Below are 13,590 nucleotides of genomic sequence, written 5' to 3'. Positions count from 1 at the left end.
TAAATGTTTTAAATAAGTAGAAGCTGGAACAGAGTAAGTATATAGTTCTTCTTTGAAGGTCAGTCTTCATTATGTGCTAAATAGGTTTTATATTTGTAAGTGTCTCAGTATCATTGTTACTAATTATAATTACATATTTAGGTTCAGAAGGGTTTAAAAGGACACACTTAAAACTAGTGTTCTTTTCCTCTAAAATGAAAACAGTGCAGTTATAATACTACATCACTTGGTGGGTTTTTTATAAGTTACAGAAACACTCGTTTGCATCATAACTGTTGCATGTCACAAAGCTTGCTCTTGTGGGTAGTGGAGGTGTGCGTCATACCCCTGCTCTATAGATAAAGGTAAATACAGTGTCGATGGAAGTGCTCAGAGTCACAGTTGACGGAAGAACTCCGGTTTTCTGAGTCTGAATATCCCCTTCCTGAGTCGCTCTCAGAACCTAAGCAGTTAGCTGCCTGCACAGAAGGAAAAGAGAGTGCTTGAGATTAAACATTCATGTGTGTTTTGTTCTTAGTGAATATAGAAATTGTGTTGTGTTTTTTTTTGTGTGTGTGTGGGCTTTTCCTAACCTGTAACAATAAAACAATGAGGGATATACTTGAGCTATATGCTTACATCCATTCTTTTCATAGTAAAACTTGGGAAGTCATTACACGATATATAACATTAGTTTGTCTTAGGGATTATCTTCCTAGACGTTTCCAGGTAGTTCATTGTATTTATAGTATTTGGCAGTCCAGAATCATTCAAACAATTTATGTGTTCTCAAATAATGTAAGAGTAAAATTTTTTTTAAGTAGACTTTGTGCCCAGTGTGGGGTTCAAATTCATGACCCCAGGGTTAAGAGTCACACGCTCTACCAGCTGAGCCAGCCAAGCAGGGCTTTTAGTTACGTTCACAGATTATTGATTTGCTCTTCTCCGCGTAACCAGTACATGTTGTGTATCTGGACAGCCCCTGAGACACTAGAAAGTGTCATCAGTAAAAACAGTTGATTTGTAGTAATGGCAGAATCCTTGTACTAGATACACAGGTGGGTCATTTGTATAGTCCATGAGGCCTGATTTTACATGGTCGCTATAGTGCTTTCATCTGTAACATTTTATAAAGTTACTAGCGCCTTTACTAAACAGTAAAAATTAGTTCTGTGATTGATTTCTTGTTTGTTTATAAATCTTTATTTTTTTATCTTTTATGAAATTTTTTCAATGTTTATTTTTGAGACAGAGTGTAAGTGGAAGAGGGACAGAGAAAGAGGGAGACACAGAATCTGAAGCAGGCTCCAGGCTCTGAGCTGTCACAGAGCCTGACGCAGGGCTTGAACTCACTGACTGGGATCATGACACACATGTGAGCCAAAGATGACACTTAACCGACTGAGCCACCCAGGCGCCTCTATTTTTTTAACTAAAAAAAAATTTTGTTTGATGTTTATTCTTGAGATAGAGAGAGAGAGTGTGTGTGTGAGCAAGGAAAGGTGAGAGAGAGAGAGAGAGAGAGAGAGAGAGAGAGAGAGAGAGAGAAACACAGAATCTGAACCAGGCTCCAGCTCTGCGCTCTCAGCACAAAGCCTGATGTGAGGCTCAAACTCATTAACCATGATACCATGACCTTAGCCAAAGTTGGATGCTTAACCAACTGAGCTACCCAGGCACCCCTGTAAATGTTGATTTTTGAGAGAGCACAAGCAGTGGAGGGGCAGAGAGAGGGGGATACAGAGGACTTACAGTGGACTTGGCACTGAGAGCAGAGAGCCCCCATGCGAAGCTCAAACTCAGGAACCGTGAGCTGAAGTTGGATACTTAACTGACTGAGATACCCAGGCATCCCTTGTTCTGTGATCTTTATAAAGGCAGTAGATTACGGAAATCTTTTATTTATTTATTTATTTATTTTGGTAATGTTTATTTATGGGTTTTTGTTTTCTTTTTTTGGGGGGGAGAGAGAGACACACACACACACACACAGAATCCTAAGCAGGCTTCAATCTCTGTCAGCACAGTCTGACTTGAGGCTCAAATTCACGAAGCACAAGATCATGACCTGAGCTGAAGTCTGACATTCAACCAACTGAGCCACCCAGGCGCCCCAGATTACTGATATCTTAAAAAAAAAAAAAAGTTTATCACAAAGTTTCTGAGGACTGGAAAAAAGTTGCATTGATGTTGCAAAGCCCAAGTAACTGATTATTGTAAATTCCATCATCTTTTGGCTGGTCGTTCACTTCATTAGTTTGTTTCTGTGCCAGCTGCTGCGATATTTGTCAGCCAATATCCAAAGAACTTTTAGTATTTTGTGGCTCATCCTGTGGCCGTGATATGTATGTCAAGTACATAATAAAATTTATAGCTTTCAGTGTGATGATAGAAATTTTTGAGTTTGGTTATGGGAATAGAAAAACTACAGTTAAGTATTGAGGGTGAGAAAGGGAAACCTTTATTATTATACTAGGAACTTGTGCAAACCAACTGATTTTTTAAAAATAATGCTTGAGGGTCGCTTGGGTGGTTTAGTCGGTTAAGTGTCCAACTTCGGCTCAGGTCACGATCTCCCACTTCATGACTTTGAGCCTTGCATTAGGCTTTGTGCTGTCAGCACAGAGCCCACTTTGGATCCTTTGTCCCCCTTTCTCTCTGCCTCTCACCTCAAAAAAATAAACATTAAAAAATAATAATAATGTTCCTCTTTTGGATTTTTTATTTCTACTTTGAAAATTAAACAAGCTTAGTTTAAATCTTAAGATTTTATTTTTTTAAAAGGATTTCTTGTTTTTTATTCCCCAGTATTCATGTGATTGAACGGCGTGCTCTTCCTGAATTTTTCAATGGGAAAAACAAATCCAAGACTCCAGAAATGTGAGTGAAATATAAAGATGTAGTCCTGATACTGTTACTTTAGAATGGGGCTGATGTTTAGAGAAATTGTTAATTTGAATGTGTTTCGCAGGACTTTTTTTCATTTTTTTTAGTTAAAAAACATATATATATTGGGAAAACGTGAGTGGGGAGGGGCATAGAAGGGCAGGGAAGGAATCCCAAGCAGGCTCTGTGCTGCCAACTCAGAACCCAACCCCGGGCTTTATCTCCCGAACTGTGAGATCATGACCTAAGCCGATATCAAAAGTGAGACACTTAACTAACTGAGCCACCCAAGCACCAGGGCAAGGGTTTTGAAAGTCATACTTCTGAGTTCTTTTTGCTAATGTTTGGAAGTTTGCAAATATGTTACTCCATGCAGAACAGTGTTCATACCTCAGCCACACAGAAGTCTTGCTGTAAAGGAAATTGTTCTAGATTTTTTCTTCTTCCATTTGCTTCTTGAACCTATAACCTTAAACTACATGCATATCAGCTCCTATAGCCAAGGTTTCTCCATAACAGTTCCCCGTCTGTGTGATAGATTATGTGTATTTATGTATGATGATCTGGGAGAAAGTGGACTCTATATCTTAGTTTCTTAATGATAATTACTAATTAAAAGAATGCCAGATATGATGACAAAGCTATAAATTGATTTTAATTACATAAAGCATTGTTGTACTTTAACATTGGAGGTAAAACCCTTATTGGGGATAGAAGAATCTTTCTGGGAAGTATTTTTGTATATTTGCCTGGACTGTTAAATAAACATTTCTGGAAACCGTTGCCCTTAAGATAAATCCACACATGTTATACTATAAATAGTATATTTATATATTATCTCTTTAGTATGAATTCATTGTCTTTTATACTCATGTGACTTCACAAATAAATGTCTTTTGTTTAAATTGTTTGAGAAAGCTAATTTTATACATTGGACGCATGACAGAATACAGAGAATTGAATAATAAATATTATTATTTAGATTATTTAGATTAGTATTAGATTGTCCACAATAGTTTGAGATTGTAAGTTTAGGTAATTCTGGCCTTTCCATAACATAAATGTAAGTATTCATTTAAAACCACAGTCAAAGATTTGACGTAAGAAACCCTGGTAGTTTTTCCATCTAGTGAGACATGGTATATTCTTATGGCTAATTTGTCAGTTGCCAGCATTTGTAAATATTTACAGGTTCTTGGCAGTCTAATGTTTAAAAGCACATTTTATCTTTTTAGTCTGCTTACATTTGAATATTTACTGTTAGGTCTTTGTTTATCCATCTGTGCTTATACTAGACCTTCTTTGATCACTGCACCTTTTCTATTCTGATGTGGCCAACCTTAACTTGTGCCAGACTTTTGTTTCTTTTTTTTGTGGCTAGGTCTCTAGCTTCTTAACACTCTTGGTTTGAATATTTTATCACAGAGGGGAAACTGGGTGGTTCATTTGGTTAAGGTCTTGACTCTTTGATATCAGCTCAGGTCATGATTTCACAGTTTGTGAGATTTGGCCCCAAGTTGGGCTCTGCACTGACAGCACAGAGCCTGCTTGGGATTCTCTCTCCCTCTCTCTCCCTTTCTCTTTCTGCCCCTCTCCCACTTGCATGTGTGTTCTCTCTCTTGCTCATAATTTAAGAAAAAAAAAAAAGGTGGTTGTTTATAAAAGACAGTAATAAATGTTTTGTCACAGAAATGCTTGGGTTTTTTGTAAAATAAGTTTCCTGTGACTCTGAATCCCAGTTTTTCTCTCTGTTTTTTAATCTGTTCTTGTTTTAGCTCTGATTTTGGCCTCATGGGTTCTACTCATCGCCTGGCTGGGTATATAGCCATTGTCAGAGCCAGATCAACGTGTGGCTCTACTAAGAATATAGAAATGAGATGCAGCACGTGTTAGGAACATAGATTGTAGAGCACCCCCACCCCCAACACAGACTGTCTGCTAAGTTCTGGCTCCACACTTACCAGCCTTGTGGTCTAGGGCACTTTTTTTTTTAATGTATATCTTTAAATTTTTAAATTTTATCTATCAGTGGGAGGACAGAGAGAGGGAGAGAGAGAGAGTATCCCAGGCAGGCTCCATACTGTCAGCATGGAGCCCAGCACAGGGCTCAAACTCACAAACCATGAGATACGACCTGATCCAAACTCAAGAGTCAGATCCTTAATTGACTGAGTCACCCAGGTGCCCCTAGGACACATTCTTTTTTCTAAGGTTTATTTTTGAGAGAGAGAGAGAGAGAGCGAGGGAGACACAGAATCCGAAGCAGGCTCCAGGCTCTGAGCTGTCAGCACAGAACCTGACATGGGGACTTGACACGAGATCATGACCTGAAGTCGGACACTCAACTGACGGAGCCACCCAGGCGCCCCTAGGATATATTCTTTAATCACTCTGTGCTTTAATTTCATCATCAGTAAATGAGAGGACAGTGGACCCTAAGGGAGAGATTGTGAGGTTTAAATGAATTACCGTGGATATACAGTAGTTACAGAGACAGCATAAGTGACCAGGTGTTATTTGCAAATTCTGCAGGTAACTAAGGATTTATATATCCGCTTACCCAGTCACCAAGTTTTTATTTATGTTAGTTAATATTATTTTAATCTATCTGTTTTTAAGGAAACTCCATGCCCAGCGTAGGTCTCAAACTCCCGTCTCCGAAATCAGAACTCTCCTGCTCCACCCACCGAGCCAGTCAGGCACCCCTGTGTTACTTCACATTAACGTCATCATCTTATTCTGTGTTAATTTACTGTTGTTAATATTAGTAAATAGTTGTTTTGCATATTAGGTGTTCTTATTCTTAACTACATTAATGACTGTGAGCACTCAATACTGTTTGTTGGAATATAAACTTTTTGTTGGATTTAGTTAATGGGAATATGAAGATTACTGACTCTGTGAGTTGTTATTTCTGAAAGGATGTGTATTCACCTTGAAATTTTGCCATTGCTGTTTAGATACTTGGCATATCGAAATTTTATGATCGACACATATCGCCTAAACCCCCAAGAATATTTAACCAGCACGGCTTGTCGGCGAAACTTGACTGGAGATGTGTGTGCTGTGATGAGGTAAGACGCCTGACCTTTCCTCCGACACTTCACGGGGTGGTTACCAATTCATTGCTGTCTATGTGATTCATCCAGCTGGTTATTTTGTTACTATGTACCTTAATCAGATGTCTTTTATTTAGGGGTGGAGTATTTTTAATACACTGGAGTTTTCTCTTCTTTTTAAGATTTTACACTTGACATCTTATATTTTATGATAAAAGCATAAAATGACCAGGGATGGAAGTTGGTTTGATCTGGAGAGTGGAATAGCTCTCTACATTGGATCTGTCTAAAGAAACAAATCAAGTGGGAATCTCCTTATTTGAATTTGGTCTGTGTGTGAGTTTTTTCACCATGGACTTAAATGAACATTTGTTCTCTTCTTTCTGTGATTGAAATAATCAGGCTTTGTACTAGGTTTTGGGTGCTGTAATATCAACATGATGTTGAGTTTGTAGAAATTGTTCCTCATACAACAAACCAAAATTGTCAGTTAATTTTGTGATGCTTCACAGCCTACAGAGAACATTTTACTTGTTTTAATTTGTTTTGATTTTTTTCGTGAAATGTGATGATGGTTAATGAAGGAGTTGAGTTACATTCTCTAGATGTTAACTTTTTCAGAGCTTTACTCTTCCAGGGTTCATGCCTTTTTAGAGCAGTGGGGGCTTGTCAATTACCAAGTGGATCCAGAAAGTCGACCCATGGCAATGGGACCACCTCCTACTCCTCATTTCAATGTATTAGCTGATACCCCCTCTGGGCTTGTGCCTCTACATCTTCGATCACCTCAGGTAAATTTAATGATTATAGTAATATTATCATAAGTCTGGTTGTTGGTTTTTTGTGTGTGTTTTTAAAAAAATTTTTTAATGTTTATTATTGAGACAAACAGAGCATGAGTGGGGGAGGGGCAGAGAGAGAGAGGGACACACAGAATCTGAAGCAGGCTCCACGTTCTGAGCTGTCAGCACAAGTCTGACGTTGGGCTCAAACTCACAAACCACAAGATCATGACCTGAGCTGACATTGGACACTCAACTGACTGAGCCACCCAGGTGCGCCTATAGGGTGTACATTTTAAAGATTAAGACCCCTTCGGGCGCCTGGGTGGCTTAGTCGGTTAAGCCTCCGGCTTCGGCTCAGGTCAGATCTCACATTGGTGGGTTCGAGCCCCGCGTCAGGCTCTGTGCTGACGACTAGCTCAGAGCCTGGAGCCTGCTTCCGGTTCTGTGTCTCCTTCTCTCTCTGCCCCTCCCCCTCTCATGCTCTGTCTCTCTCTGTATCAAAAATAAATAAAAACATTAAAAAAAAAAAGTCTGAGAAGGAGCAACAAGAGAAAATCACAGAAAACAGTTGTGATAAATCACTAAGGAATTCTGAAGTAGTTTACTTTCATTTAAAAAAATAAAAAATAAAAAAATAATAAAGATTAAGACCCCACAAATGAATCCAAGTCTAATACTTCTTTTGCTACATTTAAACTAAAAAATAGCCAAAAGAAAAAATTACTAGAAGTCTAGGGCAAAGGTGTGGTTATTAATTTTTTTGTGAAATCTCCCTATATGTCGGTATTATACAGGGATTTAACAATTCTGTACCTTAACTTTGTAGAGGTTAATAAAGCTATTCATTATTTTTCTGACTCCTAGGTCCCTGCTGCTCAGCAGATGTTAAATTTTCCTGAGAAAAACAAGGAAAAACCAATTGATTTGCAGAACTTTGGTCTTCGTACTGACATTTACTCCAAGAAAACCTTAGCAAAGGTAAGGACTGTTTATAGACACACCTGGGCTGGAGTGCAGCATGTCATCTTTGTTCTTCTTTCTAAGCAGTATCATTTTTCATAAGAAACTGAACTTTCTGTAGCATAAGAATGTGAGTGTTGTACTTAACCTATTGGCATTTTATAAAAGCACAATCACTTATCTTACCACATTTTCTGTATGGCTAGAAAATAGGTATGTTAAAGTTAACTATGATTAATATGTTAAAACAGGAAAATGTGGAGAATTTCCATATAATTGGAATATATAGAATCAAGTGAATATTGTATAATTGAAAAATGTTCCTGAAATTAACCTTACTGGATGGCTTTAACAGCAGGCTAAACACAACAGAAGACAGGAATAGTGAGGTCAGACAGGTTAGTACATACATCGAAATTGAAGCACCAAGAGAAAAATAAATGTAATGAGGGTGTGGGAGGGGGTCAGCGAACAGAGTGCAAGGGACACGTGAGATATGGTAAAAAGAATTGTTTATATCGGTAGAGACCTATAAAAAGAAAGAATGAAGCAGAAGTGGTATTTGAAGATGTAATGGCTAATCATTTTTGTTAAATAATAAAAAGGTTATCAACTCATTAGAGAGTCTAAATAGATCCAAATTTGGATACAGAGGAAATAATGTTCAGGCACATCATCCTGATCCCAGGGTTGTGGGATCAAGCCCCTTTTAGGCTGCATGATGAGTGTGGAGCCTCCTTGAGATATAGTCTCTCTCTCTCTCTCTCTCCCTTTGTCTCTTTCTCCCTCCTCCTTCCCCGTCTTTTCTCCACTCACACACATTCTCGCTTGCCCACAAACCAAAACAAAACTAAAATCTTAAAAGTAGCCACCACGTTGGGACAGTGAGTGGTGCTGGAGAAGAACACATTAAATTAAAAGAAATAATCATAAAACTGATGTCTGACTTTTCAACAGAAATGTCAGAAGCTAGAGGACAGTGTAGTAACATTTAAGGAATTTTTTTAATGTTTTGTTTTATTTTTGAGAGAGAGAGTGAGTGAGCAAGCAGGGGAGGGGGAGAAAGAGAGGGAGACACAATCTGAAGCAGGTTCCAGGCTCCGAGCTGTCAGCACAGAGCCCAACGCAGGGCTCAAACTCACGAACTGTGAGGTCATGACCTGAGCCGAAGTTGGACGCTTCACCGACTGAGCCATCCAGGCGCCCCAGTGTAGTAACATTTTAAATGCTGAAAGTAGAGCTGTCCTTCTGGCGTTCTGTATCTAGTAGAAATACCTTTCAGGAGTAAAAGGTCAAGAAAGACCTTTGCAGACATTGAGAATGGCTTTAGGTTTTCGCTAGCACACAGTGTAGGAAAACTGAAGGAAGTTTTTCTGGATGAAGGGTATTGATACCTGATGAACATAAAAGACTAGGAACTTAGAAGTCCAGGGAGAAGAATGAATGTATGATTAAATACAAAGAAATATAGACTGCTTAAGCAGTGATCATTTTAGGGAGTTTATAACATGTAGGAATGACCAAAACTGGCAGAAAAGACAATTACATGGAATTAAACCCTTGATATAATTTAGAAATGTTATAAAAATGCTACTTTGCATTACACTACATACCTTGAAATACCTTCCAGATACTTTTGGAAGGGGATTGGATCTACATGGAGGAATAATGAATGCCAGAAGAGGTCGAAACCTGGGTCAGAATAAAAGATGTTTCCTCATGATTTGTAGTTTTAAAAAATGGTAATAGACTACTTATACCAAAAATAGTAACAGTATATCTCTAGGTTTTCAACATGTAAATGTTAATAACCAAACATGGCTCAAGGTACAGCAGAAGGAAATGGAAGTATACTATATTAAAGTTCTTATGCTATATATATGACACCTAACATGGTATTTGAGGATACACCATCACAAGTTAGAGATGAGGATTCTAAGTCACAGAGTATTTAAAGACCTATAGCTAGTAAGTCAGTAATGGAGATAAAAATAATTCTCCACAAAAAAAGTTACCTCTCAAAAAAAGTTACCCTATAAGAAGGAATGAATGAGAAAGGAAGAGGTAGATGTGACAATTAGAAAATAGGAAGGTGGTAGGTGTACATATGACCATGGAGATAGTAATAATCTTATATATAAATGGTTGTAATATTTCCTTCAAGCAGCAGAGATCATCAAGTTACATAAAAAACTAAGTAGAATCATAAATTGTCTATAAGAAAAAGAATGAGAGAAGACATGCTTTCTAAACATTAATCAGAAAGAAGAATACTAGAGTTGTTAATATTCATGAAAGTAGACATTAGGAAGAGTTATTTTACCAGAATTAAAGGACATTTCATAATGATAAAGGAGTTAATTAATCAAAAGGACATAATTACCCTAATTAGATGTATAGTTCATTAAAAAAACTCTAAAATATATAAAGCAAAAACTGATAGAATTATAGTTGGAAATTTCAGTAGTCTGTTCTTAGCAATTGATAGAATAAGTAGATAGGTCAGTAAGAGAAGACTTAGAACAACACCTTGAGCCAATGTGACGTATTTGGTGTGTAGAAAACTCTGTAGAATAATTGAAAATACATTCTTGTAAAGTTCTTGGGGAACATTCACCAAAGTATATTGAATTCTGAGCCATAAAATGACTCTTCCAAAATTTTAAAGGATTGATTGTATGAAATGTGGTTGTATGATTTCATACATGTGAAATAAATGTGGTTAGCTAGCCACAACAAAATGAATCCTCAAACCAGAAACAAAAAAACAATACAGAAAATTAATGAAATAAAGGGATTTGAAAGGATCGATAAATTTGATAAGCCTCCAACCAGAGTGACCAGGAGGAAAAGAGGAGGCACAAATTACAGACCAGAAAAGCATACATTACTGATTCTCTGCATATTAAAAAGTTGATTAAAAATATAATCAACAACTTGATAATATATCTGACACTTTGAGGAAATGGACAATTCCTTTGAAAGAAACAAAATATAAAACTTTACTCAGGATGAAATATGTAACTTAATATAATAGCCTGAAAAATGTCTTCCAAAGAAATCAGATCCTGATGCCTGGAACTTGTAAACATTACCTTATTTGGAAAAAGGTTCTTTTACTGATGTGATTAAGTTAGAGATCTTGAAGATGAGGAGATGACCCTGTATTATCTGGGTCGGCCCTGAATGCCATGGTGTGTGTTCTTCTAAGAGGTAAATCCAGAGAGCTTTGCAGACGGAAGAGGAAAAGGCAGTGTGACTCTGGGCACAGAGGTTCAGATAAGGCAGCTGCAGACCAAGAAGTTCTGAGTCAGCCACCAGAAGGCGGAAGAGGCAGAGAATGAATTCTCTCCTGGAGCATCCATAGGGAGTGCAGCCCCCCGAATACCCATTCTTGTCCTAGTTGTCTTGATTTTGGACTTCTAGCTCCCTGACCTGTAAGAGAATGAATTTTTGTTATTTTAGGCCATCCAGTTTGTGAGAATTTGATTATAGTAGCCACACAAAACACAAACTCTAGCCTCGTATCTATTATATCTATAGATATTTCACCATCTTTCTGAAAACAAAACTTTAGACCCAGATGGTTCTACATATGCATTTGTATTAAACATTTAAGGAAGAAATAACATCAACCTATATAAACTCTTCCAGAAAATAAAAGTGAAGGGAACTACATTCTTTTATACATATATATATATGTATGTATATGTGTGTGTGTATGTGTGTGTGGGTGTATATATATATACCCAGTCACTGAGCTTCTGGCTATATAAACAGTATAAATGAGTTTAAAAAAGAACGAATGTATAAAAAATTATGCATGATTGTCCTTAACAGCTTTGTCCAAGATAGCCAAAAACTGTAAACAATGATCAATTAATCATGTAAATGAATATATTGTGATTTATTCAAACAATATAATATTAGCACAAAAATGAAAAGAAATGACTTCCTTCATAAAAAGAATGTGGTTGAATGTCATTGACCTACTATTAAACAAGAAGCCAGACCCACAGATAACATACTGAATGGTTTTACAAAGTTCAGATCCAAGAAAAACTAGCCTAAGATTGGAGAATTCAGAATAGTGAGGGCATGGGGCACCTGAGTGGTTCAGAATAGTGTGTACTTCTGTTAGATGGTATCAACTTGAGGTTTAAAGGAGAGAGAGAGCCCGTCGGTGTTGATTTAGGTGGTTACGTGGGTGCATATGTGAAACTGTATCTGACTTTACACCTGAGATTTGGGTTTTTTATTGAAGATACATTCTGCCTTACTAAACACCAAAGAAGGCATTTCTAAAATCATGCAAACCCCCACAAACATCTCATGGGCCCAAATGAGATTATGCACTCTTCCCGGAGCCAGTTTTTATCAAGAGGAGAAATTATACCTTTGTGGCTGAGATGTGGAAAAGTGCTCACTGCAACACACTTAACCCAGATGTCATCATGTTTAGGTTGTGCCGATCTTTCCTGTATTCTGGTTTGTCTTCCTTAGAATTTAGATGAAATGTTAATGAATTTTGTTCCTCTTGAGCTCCAAATCTGATTGACAGTCACTTCTGAGATTGGTTCATTCAAAGATGAATACTTATTTTCTTTAAGTAATCATTAAGGAATATGGGCACCTGAGTGGCTCAGTCAGTTAAGCGTCTGACTTTTGATTTCAGCTCAGGGCATGATCTGATAGTTTGTGAGTTCGAGCCCCTCTGGTTGGGATTCTCTCTCTTCTCTCTTGCCCTTCCTCCACTTGCATGCTCCCTCCCTCTCTTTCTCAAATTAAATAAAGTTACTTAAAAAAAAAAAAGTAATCCTTAAGGAATCTGAGCAATGTATTATGAATTCTAGCTACGTGCCTTTTTGTCTCACAAAGTCTTGCTTTAAGACTTTAATTCTACAATGCTTCAATTCCTCATTCTCTAGTTAAAGGAGTAGTTATTTTTAGTACATTTTTTGCAAAAATTTCAGAATGGTATGTACTGAATACCATGGAAACCCAAGAAATCCAAATTTAACGTTTACCCACAATATATAAAACAGTTAGGCAGAAAGGTTGAGTTAGCAAATTGAGATGCTTTATTGTCACAAATAAGGAAATCACAGACTATAGAAATTTTCTCTTCATTTTTAAAATTATAATCTGCCAAAATAGAGTTTTCAGAGAAGGAATATGTTAGAATGTATATTCTGAGTTAATAACATTTATAGGTAAAGTGTAAGGTCAGGTATACCACACATCCAGTCTTTTGACAGTCTCTGAATGGAGCAGGGTCTACAAATCAAGAAGTATGAATCAATGGATAAATCTTAGTTTTTACATAACACAAAATTGATTTTTTTTTATACTCCCATGCTCATGTGAATTCTCAGTTAAAGGGATTTTTAAAAAATGTTTTCAGAGGCAGAAAAGGGAGAAGGGTAGAGAGAGAGGGGAGAAGAGAATCCCAAGCACTTTCCACCCTTAACACGGAGCCTGCACAGCCTCATCCCACAACTCAAGATTTGACCAGAGCCAAAATCAGCAGTCTGATGCTCAACCCCCAGTTAAATGGATTCTTATGGAAACAGTGATTTGGAGTTTAGGGAATCACTTGGTGATTATTTTATTCAAGAGATGTTGAAAATATGAAGTTGTTGCAGGTAGAATCAAGAATCTTTCAAGGGGCTCCTGGGTGGCTTAGTTGGTTGAGCTCAGGTCATGATCTCATAGATGGAGTTTGAGCCCCAAGTTGAGCTCTGTGCTGACAACTCAGAACCTGGAGCCTACTTTTGATTCACTGTCTCTGTCTCTTTCTACCCCTTTCCTGCTCATGCTCTGTCTCTCTCAAAAATCAGTAAACATTAAAAAAAATTTTTTTTAAAGATTCTTCCAGAATAATTTATGTGTAGTACAATTGGTCTTTGAATTTTAGAAAA

At 37.3% G+C, this 13,590-nt stretch overlaps 1 protein-coding gene across 1 annotated transcript in view; it reads left to right on the top strand.

Annotated features, from left to right (window-relative positions):
* SMARCC1 (SWI/SNF related, matrix associated, actin dependent regulator of chromatin subfamily c member 1) overlaps positions 1 to 13,590 on the top strand; it is a 167,296-nt gene that overhangs the window by 71,746 nt on the left and 81,960 nt on the right. Inside the window, exons 15-18 of the mRNA XM_029917869.1 lie at positions 2,788 to 2,859; positions 5,826 to 5,939; positions 6,562 to 6,715; positions 7,574 to 7,687. Of these exons, the coding sequence (XP_029773729.1) occupies positions 2,788 to 2,859; positions 5,826 to 5,939; positions 6,562 to 6,715; positions 7,574 to 7,687 (454 nt within the window). The remainder of the gene's footprint in view (positions 1 to 2,787; positions 2,860 to 5,825; positions 5,940 to 6,561; positions 6,716 to 7,573; positions 7,688 to 13,590) is intronic.

This window comes from Suricata suricatta, chromosome 12 (genome assembly GCF_006229205.1).
Source record: "Suricata suricatta isolate VVHF042 chromosome 12, meerkat_22Aug2017_6uvM2_HiC, whole genome shotgun sequence".
NCBI classification, from domain to species: Eukaryota; Metazoa; Chordata; class Mammalia; order Carnivora; family Herpestidae; genus Suricata; species Suricata suricatta.
This window is presented reverse-complemented; position numbering and strand designations above follow the sequence as displayed.